The sequence below is a fragment of the Vipera berus genome (genome assembly GCF_964194415.1).
Source record: "Vipera berus genome assembly, chromosome: 1".
Lineage (NCBI taxonomy): Eukaryota > Metazoa > Chordata > Lepidosauria > Squamata > Viperidae > Vipera > Vipera berus.
The window spans coordinates 8,098,280-8,115,951 of NC_138202.1; the positions used below are offsets into that span (position 1 = coordinate 8,098,280).

The 17,672-nt window shown below is 44.9% G+C and overlaps 1 protein-coding gene across 1 annotated transcript in view; it reads right to left on the reverse strand.

Annotated features, from left to right (window-relative positions):
* Positions 1-12,339: 12,339 nt before the first annotated feature.
* The window catches only part of MIER2 (MIER family member 2), a 42,443-nt gene continuing 37,110 nt past the window's right edge, over positions 12,340-17,672 (reverse strand). The window contains exons 11-12 of the mRNA XM_081321306.1: positions 14,904-15,040; positions 12,340-13,288 (exon numbers count right to left, since the gene is read on the reverse strand). Coding sequence (XP_081177432.1) covers positions 12,804-13,288; positions 14,904-15,040 — 622 coding nt within the window. The 3' untranslated portion in view covers positions 12,340-12,803. The remainder of the gene's footprint in view (positions 13,289-14,903; positions 15,041-17,672) is intronic.

Genomic DNA, 17,672 nt, shown 5'->3' on the forward strand with positions numbered 1-17,672 from the left:
CCTATCGAGTCCTTACCAAGGACCTGGGATAGGCAGATGTGGATGTTTGATGATATTATAGATCTCGTTGCAGGATGGAAGCAGTTCCTAGTAAGGCCGCCTTTTGCAATTCACTAATGGTGAATTTGTCAATGCTGATGATGGTGTTCAAGTGGTGCTCCAGTTGTTTTGGGATTGCACCCAAGGCGCCTATGACTATTGGTACTACCCTTGCTTGCCTTTGCTACAGTCTTTCTATTTCTATTTGTAGGTCTTTGTATTTTGTTATCTTCTCCCGTTCTTTCTTGTCTATTCTGCTGTCTCCAGGCACTGCCACGTCCACTATCCAGACTTTTTTGTCTTTCTTATCGACAATTGTTAAGTCCGGGGTGTTATGTTGCAGGTGCTTGTCTGTTTGAATTCTGAAATCCCAGAGCAGTTTATCATTTTCTATGACTTTCTCTATTTTATGATCCCACCAGTTCTTGCTTACAGGCAAATGATATTTCTTGCAGTTGTTGTTGTTGTTGTTGTTGTTGTTGTTGTTATTATTATTATTATTATTATTATTATTATTATTATTATTATTAAACTTTTATTCATAAAACATGAACCTCAGTCAACTGAACATTCAAACTGACTGCCACTGATGGTTGACACGGGTTGCTGCCAGCATCCTAGGTATCAACCAGGTATCTCCTTAAAATGTAAGATGTTCTGAGTAGCGCAGTTTTTTGTAGCTTTGCTGGAGTTATTGCAGGAAGCTGCAATTTCTTGATGTATTATTATTACTATTACTATTATTATTATTATTATTATTATTATTATTATTATTATCAAGGGAGCCTCTTTTGACATGAAAAAATGTTTGTGGGCATCACAATAAATTGGTATGGTTTGAGGATATTATGCTAGTAGACAGTGGACAGGGAAGAAGAAGACAGACCAGCCAGCTACCACCGGGATCCGGTTCACCCAGCCTTGTCCTCTTCAAAAATTTGGAGAATATGCAGCTTTTTAGATCAGCGGTTCTAAGCCCTTGATCTTGGACAAGTGTGAATTCCTTTTGAAAGGGCAGACTCAATGAAACCGGAGAGATCTAAATTAAGCTCAAGGTTGCCTCAGGGATCATGCTAGTCAAGCAAGCAGCAATGAATCCCATTTTTATTTTTTTTTGCATGTGTGTACCAAAAGGAAATATTTAATTTGGAAATTTGAATGGTGTATACTAGTCAAAGTCCCATTGCACCATGAATTTAATTGGGATTTGTTATTTGGTTCTAACTGTTCAGCTAATTCGGAAAATTTATCCACATCTGCTCGTTGAATCGCATTATTTCTTCTTGGTCTTTTGTATCAATTTGGGTGGGGGGGGGAAATAAACTTTGTCCATGCACAGCAGTCTTCCCAGATATGGTGGGTTCAGTTCAAATGAAATAGGTGTAATGTATTGGGCCTTTTACTTGAACTGTTTTCACTTTGAATGCTGCTTGAGATTGCTTAATTAACGGTCACTGACTGCCCAGACATGCAGTCTCCAGGATGATCATTGGTTGGCTCTGGGGCGGGAATAGGTTCCTTTAAACCTATTGGCCGCCGCCTAGTGGCCAACTGAATAAGTAGCTGCGTAGAAGCCTCTGATTCAGTTTTTCCCCTGTTACTACAATAAAGCAATGTTCCTGTTTGAACCCTCTCGTCCTGCCTCCTGCTTCCCAAGAATCCACTACATAACAATAGGGTCCCCTGCTTGAGCAGGGGGGGGGGCTGGACTAGAAGACCTCCAGGGTCCCTTCCAGCTGTATTCCGATTGATTGAATGAATGCATTTTTGATAACATGGGTGATTTTCAGTTGCTGGTAGATGGGGTTTAATTTCTCCTTAAGGCTGAAGTCTTTCCCCTTCTATACATCTGGAGGAAGCTTTTGACATATCACGAATGGGGACAAAACTATCTTTAATCTGAGGCTCAGCTCAGAACATTTTTAACAACAGTCCTTGACTTACAACTGTTCGCTTAGTGACTGAAATTACAACAGCACCGAGAAGCGGCTTATGATCGGTCCTCACACTTAATGACCGTTGTAGCACCGCCACGGTCACGTGGGCAAAATTTGGGCGCTTGGCAACTGGTGTGTATTTACAAGGGTTGTGGGGTCGTGTGATCACCAAGCGCAACCTTCCCAGCCAGACTTGCACAAGCAAAAGTCAACGGGGCAGCTAGATTTGCTTAATGACTGCACGATTCATTTAACAACCGCAGTGACTCCTTTAACGACCGTGGCAAAAAAAAAGGTCTTACAGTCAAGCACCACTCGTTAAACAACAGCCAATGGAAATTGCGGTCCCAACTGTGGGTTGTTAAGTCGAGGATTGCCATTCCAGGGTGGCTGTATCTGTTATGTGTGTTCAGAATCCTCCGGGGGTTTGCATTAGGAAATAATGAGACTCTTTCTTTGGCCGTTTGTTTGTGATCAACACAATCTGGGCTGGCTTGCTGCTCAGCTATTGTTTAGACTACTCGAAGATCATCTCAAATACTGCATCCAGTCTTTTTTTTTTTTTTAAAAAAGAGCCTGGATAGAGTAGAATGAAATGCAAAAAAGGGAAATGATCAGAGGATTGAAAAGAAAAAACCTATAAGGAGCATGTTTACAGAATAACAGAGTTGGAAGGGGTCTTGGAGGTCTTCTAGTCCAACCCCCTGCACAAGCAGGGGACCCTATACCAGGGGTAGGCAACCTCGGCTCTTTTATGACTCGTGGACTTCAACTCCCAGAATTCCTGAGCCAGCTGGCCTCAGGAATTCTGGGAGTTGAAGTCCACGAGTCATAAAAGAGCCGAGGTTGCCTACCCCTGCCCTATACCATTTGAAACAAAAGGTTGTCCAGTCTCTTCTTTAAAACTTCCAGTGTTGGAGCATTTACAACTTCGGCAGGCGAGTCGTTCCACTGATATTTAAATTGTTCTGTCAGGAAGTTTCTCCTTAGTTCTAGGTTGCTCCTCTTCTTGGTTAGTTTCCATCCGTTGCTTCTTCTCCTGCCTTCAGGCGCTTTGACCCCATTTTTTGTGACAGCCCCATAGATATTGGAAGACTGCTGTCATGTTGACCCTATTCCTTCTTTTCCTTAAACTAGACATACACAATTCCTTCAACTATTCTTCATGTTTTAACCTCCATTCCCCTGATCATCCTTGTTGCTCTTCTCTGCACTTTTTCTAAGAGTCTCAACATCTTTTTTACATCGTGGCGAACATGTGTCAGGCAATGTCTGAATCAAATCTGCTGGTTGGGTGATTAAAAGAGGGCTTCCTTCAAGGCTCCCTCGTGAGAGGTCCATGCTACATGGACAAGTTGACTGGACCTCTTAACACTGGCCGTCTTTCCTTGGAAGACACTCCCAAGTGAAGTTCAACTAGTCCCAACCAAGCGTTTCTCAATATTGGTAACTTTGAGATGTGTGGACTTCAACTCCTAGAGATCCCCAGCCAGTACTCCCCAGTCCACCTCTCTTAAAGTGGCCAAAGTTGAGATTCCAAGGTCTGGAACAGGAGTCTTCAAACCTGGCCCTTTTATGACTTGTGGACTTCAACTCCCAGAATTCCTCAGCTAGCATGCCTGGCTGAGGAGTTCTGGGAGTTGAAGTCCACAAGTCATAAATGGGCCAGGTTTGAAGACCCCTGGTCTGGAATCTCAGGCCTAGTTCTAACCCTTTAGGTCAGACATGTCAAACTCGCGACGTCACGTGACACTGCGCGACGTATCGGGAGTTTTGCCATTGCCAGCAATGGGGTGGGCGTGGCTTCTGCGTGACGCATCCGGCACATGGGCCGGCAGTTTGACACCCCTGCTTTAGGTTTTCAACTGACCCTCCCAATGTGCTTTTAGTTTGTTTTGCTTCTTCGCTATTCGGTTTCTCGGATGGGTGGCCTTGTAAATTGCGCTCTGCTCATAGGGCGAGTTACCGGTTGACCTGCCCCGGTGGGCCATATTATTTCTAGTTGTCTCGCATCCGTTCGTGTGCTTTTGGATTCGGGAATCGTCGCCCCTCTCATTGCCACTCTCCCTGCCTGCCTCATTCATGTCTGAATACACGTTACTGCAAATTGGTCCCCTAATGTCTCTTGTCCTATAGCCGCTGCCCCCCCCCCATTGTATGTGTGCCATCTCTCGCCTTTGATTCTTGCACAAGACGCATTGGGGATTTCTCCCCTTTACCGGTCATAGTTCTTTGCTGTAGCATGGGCCAGCAGTTCAGTTCTTGCACTGGCGGTGCTGGTTGCACTCGTTGTAAGTTGTTATGTTGTTCCTCCCACTTCCTTAATGCCTGATAAGCAGGCAGTAGATCGATGTGGCGATTAACTGGGTGCTTGTCTGACAGCCAAGCGTCCTTCAGCAGCTGGCCACCCTTGGTGGAATCCTGGGCAATGGTTTCTGTACCTGCAAGGTGGAACGTGTGGTTGTTGCTGGCTGTATGGGCCCACACCTGTGATCGTTGTTCATGCCGTCTAATGGCCAGCTTGTGTTCATGAATCCTGGTTCTGAGCCGTTTGGTCGTCTCCCCAACATAGTTACAGTGACAGTCCTTACATTTCATTCTATATATCACGGAGGATCTTTCTTCGTTGGGAAGCGGTTCTTTGGGGTGCATTTTAGCACGTAGGGTTTGGTTTGGCTTATGGGCAATACTGATGTTGCATGGAGATAATATCCGTGCCGTTGCCTCTGACACACCGCTGACATACGGCAGTGTTGTCCATGCCATAGGTGTGCCTGTATGTTGATTCTTATGAGGCTCAAATGGTTGATCTATGAGCAGAGCGCAAAAACAGCAAGATTTGTCCAAGAACTATATCTGATCATAGTCCAGTATGGTTAGAGATAGAAAAAGATAATAGGGATAGACGGTCCTGGCGCTTAAATGAAAATTTGTTTAGATGTCAGGAAAATGTGGAAGAGTATAAAAAACAGATGAAGGAATTTTTTAAAATTAATATGCATAAAGGTACTTCTATTCAGATGGTTTGGGATGCTAGTAAAGCTTATATGAGAGGTGTATTAATATATTTGAACAATAAATATAGACGTAAATTGGAATTTAGGAGGAAAGAATTAGAGGATGAAATTAAGGAAAAAGAAAAGGCTTTAATTTTGAATCCATCTGATGGGAAGATTAAAGAGGTACTTTATTAAGGGGTCAGTTTGATAAGTTAATGGCAGATCAAGTGGCAACTAATTTACGGTATGCTAGACATAATATTTTTTGCAATGCTAATAAACCAGGTAGATGGTTAGCGTATTTGTTAAGGAAGAAGCAAAGGGCTTCTAATATAGATAGAATAGAATATAAGGGTAAGGTAGTGTACCAGCAGAGTCTTATCAAAAAGACTTTTGTTGATTTTTATTCTAAGTTGTATGCTAGAGATAAGATTAGAGACGCAGATATAGATAACTATTTGGTAAGAGCTAATATTCCTGTTCTTACGCAAGAACAAAAGGAAGGGATGAATCAATTGATAACTGATGAAGAAATTTTTTTAGCAATCAAACAACTGAAAGTGGGCAAAGCGCCGGGTACGGATGGATTGACTGCTGTGTATTATAAAAATTTACAGTTAGAGATGGTGAAGCCTTTAAGGGAATTGTTCCAGACAATTCAAATGGGAGGAGGGGTACCTCCATCTTGGAAGACTGCTTTTATTTCTTTGATCCCGAAGGAAGATCAGGATGTCACCCAAGCAAAAAATTATAGGCCAATATCACTTTTGAATACGGACTACAAGATATTTGCCAAAGTTTTGGCTAACAGATTAATGAGGGTAATACAACAAGTAATTCATGGTGATCAAACTGGGTTTATAAGTGGTAGACAAATGAAGAACAATGTGAGACATATAGTAGATTTGTTGGAATTTTTGGAAAGAAACAATCAGATCCCTGCAGCGTTGATCTTTTTGGATGCTGAAAAAGCCTTTGATCAATTGGATTGGCAATTTTTGATGAAAGTATTAGAGAAAATGGAATTTGGGGATACATTTTTACAACCAATCAGGGCAATATATCAAAAGCAAACAGCCCGCATAATAGTTAATAATAGTCTGACTGAAGTATGTAATATTGAAAAAGGTACAAGGCAGGGGTGCCCGTTGTCACCTCTATTATTTGTTTTAACATTGGAAGTATTACTGATTAAAATACGTGATTCGGATAAAATTAAGGGAATTCAAATTAGAGACCAAGATTATAGATTGAGGGCGTTTGCAGATGATCTGGTTGTTACAGTGACTCAGCCTGATTATTCAGTTGTAGAATTGATGGAGATAATAACGCAATATGGGAAAGTTTCTGGATTGAAGGTCAACATACAAAAAACTAAAATGTTGTCTAAAAACATGACAGTATCACAAAAGGCTGTTTTAGAAGAGCTAACGGGATTTGAAATAGTTAAGAGGGTTAAATATTTGGGGATATATTTGTCACCCTCAAATGTGAAGTTATATAAAAATAATTATGAAAAGTTATGGGGAAAAGTACAAAAAGAATTAGTTGGAAAAAATTACAATTATCCTTATTGGGAAGAATTGCAGCAGTGAAAATGAATGTTTTGCCAAAATTTTTATTTTTATTTCAAATGATACCTATACTTAAAAAGATTTAAATTTGGAGGAATGGCAAAAAGGAATTAACAAATTTGTTTGGGCAGGGAAAAAGCCACGAGTTAAATTTAAGATAATGCAAGATACGCATGAAAGAGGTGGTCTTAAAATGCCTAATTTCAAATTATATTATGAAGCTGCTGCTTTTTCAGCGATAAGTGACTGGTTTAATTTAACACTAGCGAGATTATTAAATCTTGAGGGTCATGATTTGTTATTTGGATGGCATGCATATTTATTGTATGATAAGAAGGTGGATAATGTGTTTAAGATACATATTTTAAGGTATGCTCTGTTGCGAGTTTGGAAAAAGTACAGACACAAGTTAAATTACAAGATACCTATTTGGGCAATACCTAAACACGCAATAGAAAATATAAATGTTGGATTTAAACATGATGTGATTACATATAAGGAAATTCTAAGTTTTGAGAGGAATGTATGGCAATTAAAGTCATATAATATTTTAAAAGAAGAAAAGATTGTACAAACCTGGTTTCAGTATGGGCAATTGCAGGCTAGGTGGAAAGAGGACCAGAAAACTGGTTTTTCAATGATTGATGAAAATTTGGTAAAGCAAATTAGAGATCAAGGTCAAGCACATATAAAAAGGATATATCTTGCATTGATAGAAATTGATTCAGAGACGGAGCTTGTTAAAGATTGTATGATAAAGTGGGCTCAGAATTTTCAAGAAATTATTACAATGGATACTTGGGAAAAGATCTGAGTGAGAAATGTAAATTTACACAGGCCCAAACCTTAAGAGAGAACTTTTACAAAATGTTTTATAGGTGGCACTTAGATCCTAAAAAATTAGCAAGTATGTATCCGAACTGCCATCCCAAATGTTGGAGGTGTGGTTGTGAGGATGCAACGTATTTTCATATATGGTGGACTTGTAAAAAGGTTAAAGCTTTTTGGATTAAAATTTGGTGGAACGTGCAAAAAATATTTAAGAAAAGGATAAAGTTTTGTCCGCAACTGTTTTTATTGGGTATTATCACAGATACTACTGTTGTGGACACTAAGTTGATGTTGAATTTAATTACGGCAGCGAGACTTTTAGTGGCGCAATATTGGAAGAAGGAAGAACTGCCAACTATAGAAGAATGGACTTTAAAAGTTTCCAATTTGGCGGAAATGGCAAAGATCTCAGCGTATTTGAAAGACCAATCGCAACAGAGAGATATTGTGGAGTGGAGAAGATGGATTGATTATATCCAGAATAAATATGGGACTAAAAAGTTTCATTTAGCATTTGAATAAGTAGTGGATTTATATGATGTATAATTAGCTTGTAGTTATTTTATTGAGAGTTAAAGCGATAGAATTTAATATTTTATTGTTGTTTGCATATTTTAGATTATGTTTGTTTGTATTTTTATACCCTGTATCTAGCTCTGGGAAGTCGGGGAGGGGGAGGGGAGAGTTGGGGAGGTTTGGGGAGAGGGGAGGGGTTTTGTATTCCAAAATGTACTGTAAAACTTTTCAATAAAAAAACAAAAAAACAAAAAACAGCCAGTTTCATAAGCTCCCAAACCTCCGGCATTTTTCTCTGACAACTAAGCTAAGTTTATTAAACAGTTCGTTTATATTCATCCTAGTGTTCCAACTAGTTTTCTCAACATGAATGTACCTGGGATTCGTATTTTGTTTGTGTGTGTCTGTGGCAGCCAAGTACTTTAGAGAATAAAGGGAAGACAAGAAACGAAGAAAACAGGAAAGAGAAATGTGTGTATGTATGTTTGTGTATATATATATGTGTGTGTGTGTGTGTGTGTGTGTATGTATGTATATATGTATATAAGGGACGCGGTGGCTCAGTGGGTTAGGACGCTGAGCTTGTCGATCAGATGGTCGGCAGTTTGGCGGGTCGAATCCCGAGTGCCGCGTAACAGAGTGAGCGCCTGTTACTCGTCCCAGCTTCTGCCAACCTAGCAGTTCTAAAGCATGTAAAAATGCAAGTAGAAAAATAGGGACCACTATGGTGGGAAGGTAACAGCGTTCCGTGCGCCTTTGGCGTCCAGTCATGCCGGCCACATGACCACGGAGACGTCCTCGGACAAGCGCTGGCTCTTCGGCTTTGAAACGGAGATGAGCACCGGCCCCTAGAGTTGGAAACAACTAGCACACATGTGCCGGGGAACCTTTACCTTTGTATGTATATATGCATATATTTATTTTAAAAAAGACATAAAGTCTCCTGTTTGGTTTTTCTTCCCCTCCACAAACTTATGCTTTTTATTAAATAAATAAATGAAGGGTATTCAAGGCAATATCACTTCACAGTGGAGAACCCTCCACAGCTTCAGCAGTGGTGGGGCAGGGAGAGAGGCAACCAAAAAATAGGATGAAAAAAAAAGGCAACAAAGATAAATGAATGCTTTGTAACAAAATAAAGGAATAAAGAAGCTGTCCTTATTTTCTTCTTTTGAGGAACAGCCTTCCTTCCTTCCTTCCCTCCCTCCCCATCACCACGGTATTCCTTAAAAAAAAAGATTCCCCCCCAATGTAAACAAACTTGGAAAATTCATAGTATAAATAAGACATTTTCAAATATTAAAACAGAAGGAATGAAATAGGGCCATTCCAAAGGAAGTGAGGGGACAAGATATATATATATATATATATATATATATATATATATATATATATATATATATATATATATATATATATATATATATATATATATATATATATATATATATATATATATATATATATATATATATATATATATATATATATATATATATATATATATATATATATATATATATATATGTATATTTTGAGAAAGGGTATTATGAACAAAGGGGATTGTATGGAGATCAGTGCTTCTTAACATATGTGGACTTCAAGTCCCAGAATTCCCCAGCCAGCATGGCTGGCTGGGGAATTCTGGGAGCTGAAGTCCACACGTTAAAGTAGCCAAAGTTGAGAAGCGCTGCATTAGATGGTGTTTGATTGGGGTAGGAGGATACATCCATCAAGAAGGGCCCAAACATATATGGCCCAAGACCCCTCTAACATATAGCAAAGGTCACACGAGGACTTCCCATTGCAATTGCAACTTTCTGCCAATAGGGGAAACCCGCCGGCAGACCTCTGCCCCCTGCTGGTAGAATCTAGGAATGCAGAGAAGAAAAACATTCTGGACATTGATCTAAAAGGGGAACCCTTTTGGGTGACCTACGGAATCACGTACCAATATACTGTCCTGGGTGGATTACGTGATCCTGTTGAAAGTTTCTGAGATCGCTGGACATATTAAGAAATCAAAAGTTGTTATGCCCCTCAAAATGACAGACCCAGCCCTTTGCAAAGGAATGGACAGGCATTCTCAAAACTGGGGGAGGGGTGTGTGTTTCACCCGACGGCATCCAGAACAATGATTGAACGTGTGAAGCCCCTTGAAAAAAAAAATGTAACCCTGAGAGCTACAAATTGACCGGCCTGGAGCAAGAGAGGGTGACCAAATCCAGAAGCTCCAGAATAGTCGAGGATTAAATGAGGAAGAGAAAGGCGGGCAGAGAAGTGGGAACTAAGAAAAGAAAAAACTATGGTGAAACTCAGTAGAAACCAGGGTTTGTTTTTTTGGGGGGTGGGTGTCACTGAATCCAGAGGAGCACTGAACGCTAACGAAGAACAGGAAGAGAAAAAAGAAATACGTTTCTCGGATAGTCCTAAAAGGGTTTTTTTTTAAAAAAAGTCTCTGCCGAGCTGAAAGGAACCTGTAATTGTGGGGCATCTAACTAACGCTCAGCTGAACTGGCCTAGGGCAGGCATTGCTGCTTGCTTCGCTCCATCCACCCACCAGCGCCGTGTCCCTGAGCGGATCCCACCATCTTGTCCTCCCCACTTCCATTTTGGAGCTGGCTTTCCTTCCCCGGTGACCTAGCGCCCCAGCTTTGCAAAACTCTTTTTTCCAGAGGCTCTCTCCAAGGTCTGTGGTGGGAGACGCGTGAGTCAACCAGCGACCTTCCGCTTCAAAAAGAGGCCGGGAAGATGAAGGACAATTAACTCTGTGACTCGATCCGGAATGATTAAAAATAAAAAAAAAATCAAAAAAAATCAAACCATTTCTGGCTTTTCCCCCCTGCACCCATCTTCGCTTCCCCGAAAACCATCCGGAGCAGAAACAGCCAACAAAGGATGCTGTGGTGGTTGGAATGGAAACGAGGTAGGGGATTATGGGGGTGGTGGGTGGTTCTCATCTCCCGCTTCGCTTCCACTTTTAACAGTTTTAAGGCTCCAGTTGTACAAAATTGGGGGATAACTGAAAAGCTCCCGCCATTTCTTATCGCACCGAGCTGGGAGGGGCAGGGAGGATATTATCCTTGAGGGTATAAATGCGATAACCCCCCCCCCCACACCCCTTTCAGGACTTCACAATTTAAAATTAAAAAAACAAAACAGGAAAGGATCCGACACCACAATCCAGTAACACCACCATGGAGAAGAGAGGTGTGTGTATGGCACTGTCTGTCCTTGCTAATCCTGCCAACATTTTTGACTGGTCGAAACAACCAAGCTTGGAAAGGGGGGGGGCGAACTCTATATGCTCACCTTCCCTCTCTTAGTCCTCTCTGACCCCCCCCCCCGCCCGCCCCCAAGTCTGTTTGGCACACCGAAGAAGCAGCAGTGCTAGAACTGCCACAAATGGACGACTAGGTTGTGAAAAATAAATCTCTCTAGCAAAAATAAAAGACATTAAATCAGGGGGGTGGTGGTGTTGCTTCCCCCCCCCAAATCTCTCCCTTGCCTGAAATTGCTCTGCTAATGTGTAATGTATGTTTTTTGGGGGGGTCAGTGGGTAAAGAGGTGGGCAAGGAAAAATCGGGGGGGGGGGCACTGAATACCATCCAAAGAAGTTGCTAGGCCAAATTCCTCTCCTCCCCCCACCCCCCCCGCTCCTTACTGCTTCGACTCCACGCTTTCGCCGACCCTTCACTAAATGTGGCTTTACCGTCACCGGAAAGCCTTGCAACCAATTAGTAACGTAGGGCAGTGTGTTTGAATTACGGCAACTTTTCAAGAGGCGTGGACTTCAATTCCCAGAATTCCCCAGCTAGCATGGGCTGGCTAGGGAATTGGAAGTTGCCAGGGTCGAGAAACACGAGGATCAGAGAGACGTGCCCACCCCCCCCCCCGTTTTTCTGCCCCAAAACTGCAAAACTGACTTCGAGGAAGCCCCCAGCAGATAAGAGGTCACAGGGAGGACAAACGGGACCCAACGGGGTTTCCACTCGTTCTAACGCAGGGCGCAGTCACAACATTTGGCAACCAAGTCGCCCCATGTACGCATGTGTGCCTGTGTGTCTGTGTAGCCACCACACTCAGACGCGCTCACTCACCCACCCGCACCCAATCGGGTGTACAGAAAAGACCCCAAACAAGAGAGGCACCAGTCCTGACACTGATGAAACTAAAATTTAGGTATTTTTCTACCCCAGGGGTCCTCAAGACTTCGTGGACTTCAACTCCCAGAATTCCTCAGCCAGCAAAGCTGGCTGAGGAATTCTGGGAGTTGAGGTCCACAAGTCTTAAAGTTGCCACGGTTGAGGACCCCTGGTCTACCTTGTTTTGTTCTGGGGATTAGGAACCCCGATGCATTTTACCTCTAGTTCTGCACTCCAGGATACCTTGCGGTCCACCCCGCTCCCGTCCAGCCCCTCCCTCTTCAAAGTGCTCGTGGTTAGCCTTCCTTCCTAGAGAGTGTCCATTCTGGGGCCAAAGCACACCCCTCCCACCCACCCCATCAAAAGTGAGGTGTTTGGCTGAATCTGGAGACGGCGCGTGGGGGGAAGACTCTTCTCTGTCCCACTTGGCTTTGGGGGTCCCCATCCGTGATGACCCCATGGGGGCCACAGTTCCCTTCTGCCAGCTCCTGGCATAGCTGCACAGGAGATTTTTGTGACGGAGGCGTTTGGTTTTGCTGGAGACACATTGGAACTTTTTGGGGGGGGGAAAGAGGGAGGCTAGAGGGGAACCGGTGCTCCTTGGATTTCGGAAGGGGGGGGTGAGCAGCAGCACGAGGTTTTTGTCACCAAGGGCCAGGAAAAGATCATCGCCAAGCCAAGATTTCCCATCTCTCGTTCCCTCGCCTCCCCCTGGAATCCGAGTCAGCTCCTGGCCTACGACGGAGCTCTCGGTGGCCGCTGTCACTGAGAGACTGAGTCTGAATGGGCCACGGGCGCCGGACAGGACGGCTGAGTGTCCAGGAGGCTATCGACTTCTCCAAGACCCAGGAGGCTGAAATCAGGGACGGCTAAGGACACTTGCGCGGGGGCCACCGATGTCTCTGGATCGCTCTCCAGTCCCGTGTGGCTGGAAATTAAAGGTAACCTTTCGGTGACGGTCTCGGGGAGCGGGGCGAAGTCCATGGGGATCGCTTCTCCCGAGCACCGCACGGGCTCCTCCTCCTCCTCCTCCTCCTCCTGCTTGTCCGCCCCAGCCACCTGGTAGAATCCAGGGTCGGGAGGATTGGGTGGGTGCTGAAGGTACATGGGGACACGGCTGGCGGGAGGCGCCTCCTCCGGGGGATCGAAGGAGCAGTTCGTTTCTGAAGGGGTGCTGCATTCGTAGCCATGCCCGGATTCGCTGGTGCTGCCCAGACTGCAGGCTGCGCTTTCGATGCTCAACGGCTCTGCAGGGGATGGGGGGGGGGGTAAGGGGGGGGAAAAAAGGCCCAATTCGTTCAGTACAGGTTGTCCTTGACAAAGGAACGCCACTGACTTAACAGCTGCCTTGCTTTCTGTTGTTAAGCAAGGCGGTGGTACAGTGATTTTCGCCCTGTTTGATGACGTTTCTTCTCACAGTTGTTGAGTTAGCAATACGACTGCCTAGTGCAGAGGTCACCAACTTTTGTTGGTTGGCGGACTGGAGGAAAAGGGAGGGGGAAGCATTTTACATGCGTGCGCGTGTATGCACGCGCATGGGGCCGTAAGCACGCACCGCCAACGGGGCGGGGCTAGCACTCGCGTGATATTCGCTAGCCTTGCCCTGTTCTTGCATGGCACGGTGCTTTCTTTCTGTGCCCTGTGGCGCCCCAGTGCCCGTTTTTGTGCCTTGCAGCGTGGCGGCATCCAGTTTTTGTGCTCTGTGGCAGAGCCCTGTTTTTGTGCCCTGTGGCGGTGGCCCATTTCTGCACCCCGTGGCGTCCATTTTTGCACCTTGCAGTGCGATGGCGGCCCATTTCCGCAACCCGTGGTGTGGTGGCGCCCCTTTTCTGTACCCTGCAGCGCGACGGCATCCCATTTTTGTGCCCCAAGGTGCAGCGGCGGCCCATTTTTTTGCCCTGTGGCGCGGCGTCCTGTTTATGCGGCTAGCATAATGTGATCCCACGATCCCAGGACGCTGCAGCAACTGTCACAAATATGAGCCACTTGCCAAGCGTCCGAATTTTGACCAAGTCACCACGGGGATGGTGCAAGGGTCGTAAGTGTAAAAAACAGTCATAAGTCACTTTTTTCAGTGTCCTTGTAACTAAATGATCACTAAACAAATGGTTGTTAAGTTGAGGACTAGCTGTACCACTCATTAGCCTGCAATTCATAAACTGCCTGACGTTGTTTAGGCCTGGTACCTAAGGCCTGAAAATGGTAGAGAGTTTCCTGCCTGAGCAGGGGGTTGGACTAGAAGACCTCCAAGGTCCCTTCCAACTTTGTTTATTCTATTCTATTCTATTCTATTCTATTCTATTCTATTCTATTCTATTCTATTCTATTCTATTCTATTCTATTCTATTCTATTCTATTCTATTCTATTCTATTCTATTCCTTATTCCTAATTCCTAATTTGAGGGAACACCTGCTGCCGGCATCAAACGCCCTTCGCCCAGTGCGCTCCCACAGGGAGGGTCTGCTCAGGGTCCCGCCGGCGGGTGACACCCAGGGATAGGGCCTTCTCAGTGGGGGCGCCTGCCCTCTGGAACCAGCTGCCGGTGGAGCTGAGGACTGCTCCCGACCTCCGATCATTCCGCCGGGGCCTGAAGACCTGGCTCTTTGAGCTCTCGGGCCCAGGCTGAGGAGACATTCATTTTAATTGGGGTTTTTAATAGTACAGGGTTGATTTAATATTTTTTAAATTGGGTTTTAACTTTTGTATGGTTGATTTGGGGGGGGGGGAAATTTTCAGTCTTGTATCCTGTTCTTAGGATACAAGCGATCCTACTTCCTCTTTCTTTCTGTGTACCCGCCACGCAGAAGTAACCACCCAGGTTGTCTGGGCTTGAGAAGAGGCGCCATCTTGTAAAGATGTACCTGTGGTCTCCATTGTTAAATGATCCGGGTTGAAACAGGAGTCCAGGCAGCTGGTGGCCGACGCGATGGGCGGGGAGCTTCGTGCGCGGCCGGCACTTTCCACTTCCCCACCATCCAAAAAATTATCCGCGTAATCCCTAGAGAGACCCAGAAGACAAAAGAGGGGCAAACATGTAGGTGGTTTTTCCACAGGAACAAAAACAGATTACAGGTAGTCCTCAACTTACAAGCACACTTGAGCCCAACATTTCTGCTCTTAAGCGGGTTCTGCTCCATTTTACGACCTTTTTTTGCCTCGGTTGTTAAGCGAATCGCTGCGGTTGATAAGACAGTAAGCCGGTTGTTAAGCGAATCCGGCTTCCCCACTGGCTTTGCTTGCCAGGAGGTCGCAAAAAGGGGATCACGTGATCTCGGGAGATAGCCACGGTCATAAATACGAACCAGTTGCCAAGTGTCTTGAATATTGATCACGTGACCGTGGGGGATGCTGCGAGGGTCGTTAAGTGTGAAATATGGTCCCAAGTCACTTTTTCCCCCAGTGCCGTTGTAACTTTGAAGGGTCACTAAATGAACTGTTGTAAATCGAGGACTGCTTGTAGTTTTCATAGGCTTCCACATTCCGCAATCCCACAAGAGTTTGTAGGATTAAACCAAAGATTGACATTTCCCATCGATGGGAGACTTGGCTATATTATGCCCCCCCCCCCAAAAAGGCCACATCAGAACTGGGTAGGAAAATATTTTAGATCCTTGACAGAGAAAGACCCTCTTCTCTCTCTCTTTTTTTAAACTATTAAAATAAATCTTAAATTTCTTCTCCCTCTTTCTTTCTGCCAGGGATCCCCTTAAGGGTGCCACTTCCCTCTTGTCTACAGAGGGTGCTGCTTTGGTGTATAATCAGGGGTAGGCAACCTTGGCTCTTTTATGATGCGTGGACTTCAACTCCCAGAATTCCTGAGCCAGCATGAGGGAACTATGGCCCCTTCATGACTTGTGGACTTCAACTCCCAGAATTCCTCAGCCACCATGGCTCAGCTTGGAAACCTCTCCCTTTCCCCTCAGCATGGCTGGCTCAGGAATTCTGGGAGTTGAAGTCCGCGAGTCATAAAAGAGCCAAGGTTGCCTACCCCTGCTGTATACGTAGTCCTCAATGTATAACCTGAACTGGGGGGCAAAGCTTTTGTGGCTAAGTGAGTGAGTTGTGCCCAATTTTACGACTTTTCTTGCCACAGTTACAAAACGAATGACTTGACGGTTGTTAAGTGAAACATGTGGTCCTTAAGCAAATCCAGCTTCCTCCACTGACTTTGCTTGTCGGAAGCCGGCTGGGAAGGTCGGAAATGGTGATCACAAGACCCCGGGGGACAGTACAGGTGTTATAAATACATTATCAGTTGCCAAGCAGCAGATTTTTGATCATGTGACCATGGGAACTGCTGCGGCAGTTGTAAGTTTGGACTGGTCATAAGTCTCAGAGGCTTGGTGGAGCAGTGGGCTAATGCCTCCTTAAGTAACACCAGCTGCCTGCAATTAGTGCAGGTTCGCATCCCACCAGGCTCAAGGTTGACTCAGCCTTCCATCCTTCCCAGGTAGGTAAAATGAGGACCCAGATTGTTGGGGGCAATTAAGCTGACTTTGTAATAATGCCGCTGGGGGGGGGCGAAAGCCCTAATAAGCAGGCATATACATAGAATGAAGGCTACTGCTAAGCTTGTAAGCCGCCCTGAGTCTTCGGAGAAGGGCGGGATATAAATGGAATTAAAATAAATAAAAAAATTGTAACTTTAAACGGTCACTAAATGGATGGTTGCAATGGCGATGAATATCGGTAGCTCGGGTGGAGGATGAGGGTGGATGTTCGTTCTCTGAGCTTGTGGGTTTGGTTTCTGAATGTTTCATTACCAGGCTAGGTAACATTTTCAGCGGACTTTAAGGGATGTTGGTGTTCTTCTGTTTGTAAGGGGTTCAGCTATGTTCAGTAAGCCTTGTGATGGGTCAGGTGTGGGTGTGTCACGCGAGGGTCTTGTGACGGGTCAGGTATGGGTGTGTCACGCGAGGGTCTTGTGATGGGTCAGGTGTGGCTGTGTCACGCGAGGGTCTTGTGACGGGTCAGGTGTGGGTGTGTCACGCGAGGGTCTTGTGACGGGTCAGGTGTGGGTGTGTCGAGGGTCTTGTGACGGGTCAGGTGTGGGTGTGTCAAGTGAGGGTCTTGTGACGGGTCAGGTGTGGGTGTGTCAAGTGAGGGTCTTGTGATGGGTCAGGTGTGGGTGTGTCAAGCGAGGGTCTTGTGATGGGTCAGGTGTGGGTGTGTCGAGGGTCTTGTGACGGGTCAGGTGTGGCTGTGTCACGCGAGGGTCTTGTGACGGGTCAGATGTGGGTGTATCAAGCGAGGGTCTTGTGACGGGTCAGGTGTGGCTGTGTCAAGTGAGGGTCTTGTGACGGGTCAGGTGTGGCTGTGTCAAGTGAGGGTCTTGTGACAGTCAGGTGTGGGTGTGTCAAGCGAGGATCTTGTGACGGGTCAGATTAGGGTTGGGGGGGCTTTTAATTTTCCTATCCTGGCTTCCTGTTGTCAATTGCCTATTTGCAAATTTCTGGACACCCCTCTCCCCCCAGGTTGGGATCTTGTCAAATGCTCTGGGCACAACTATATATTTTTTTTGTTTTAAGCACCCTGTAAACCGCCTTGAGTCCTTCGGGAAAGGGCGGTATATAAATGTAATAAAATAAATAAATAAAATAAATAAATAATAAATAAATATGGGGATTCAG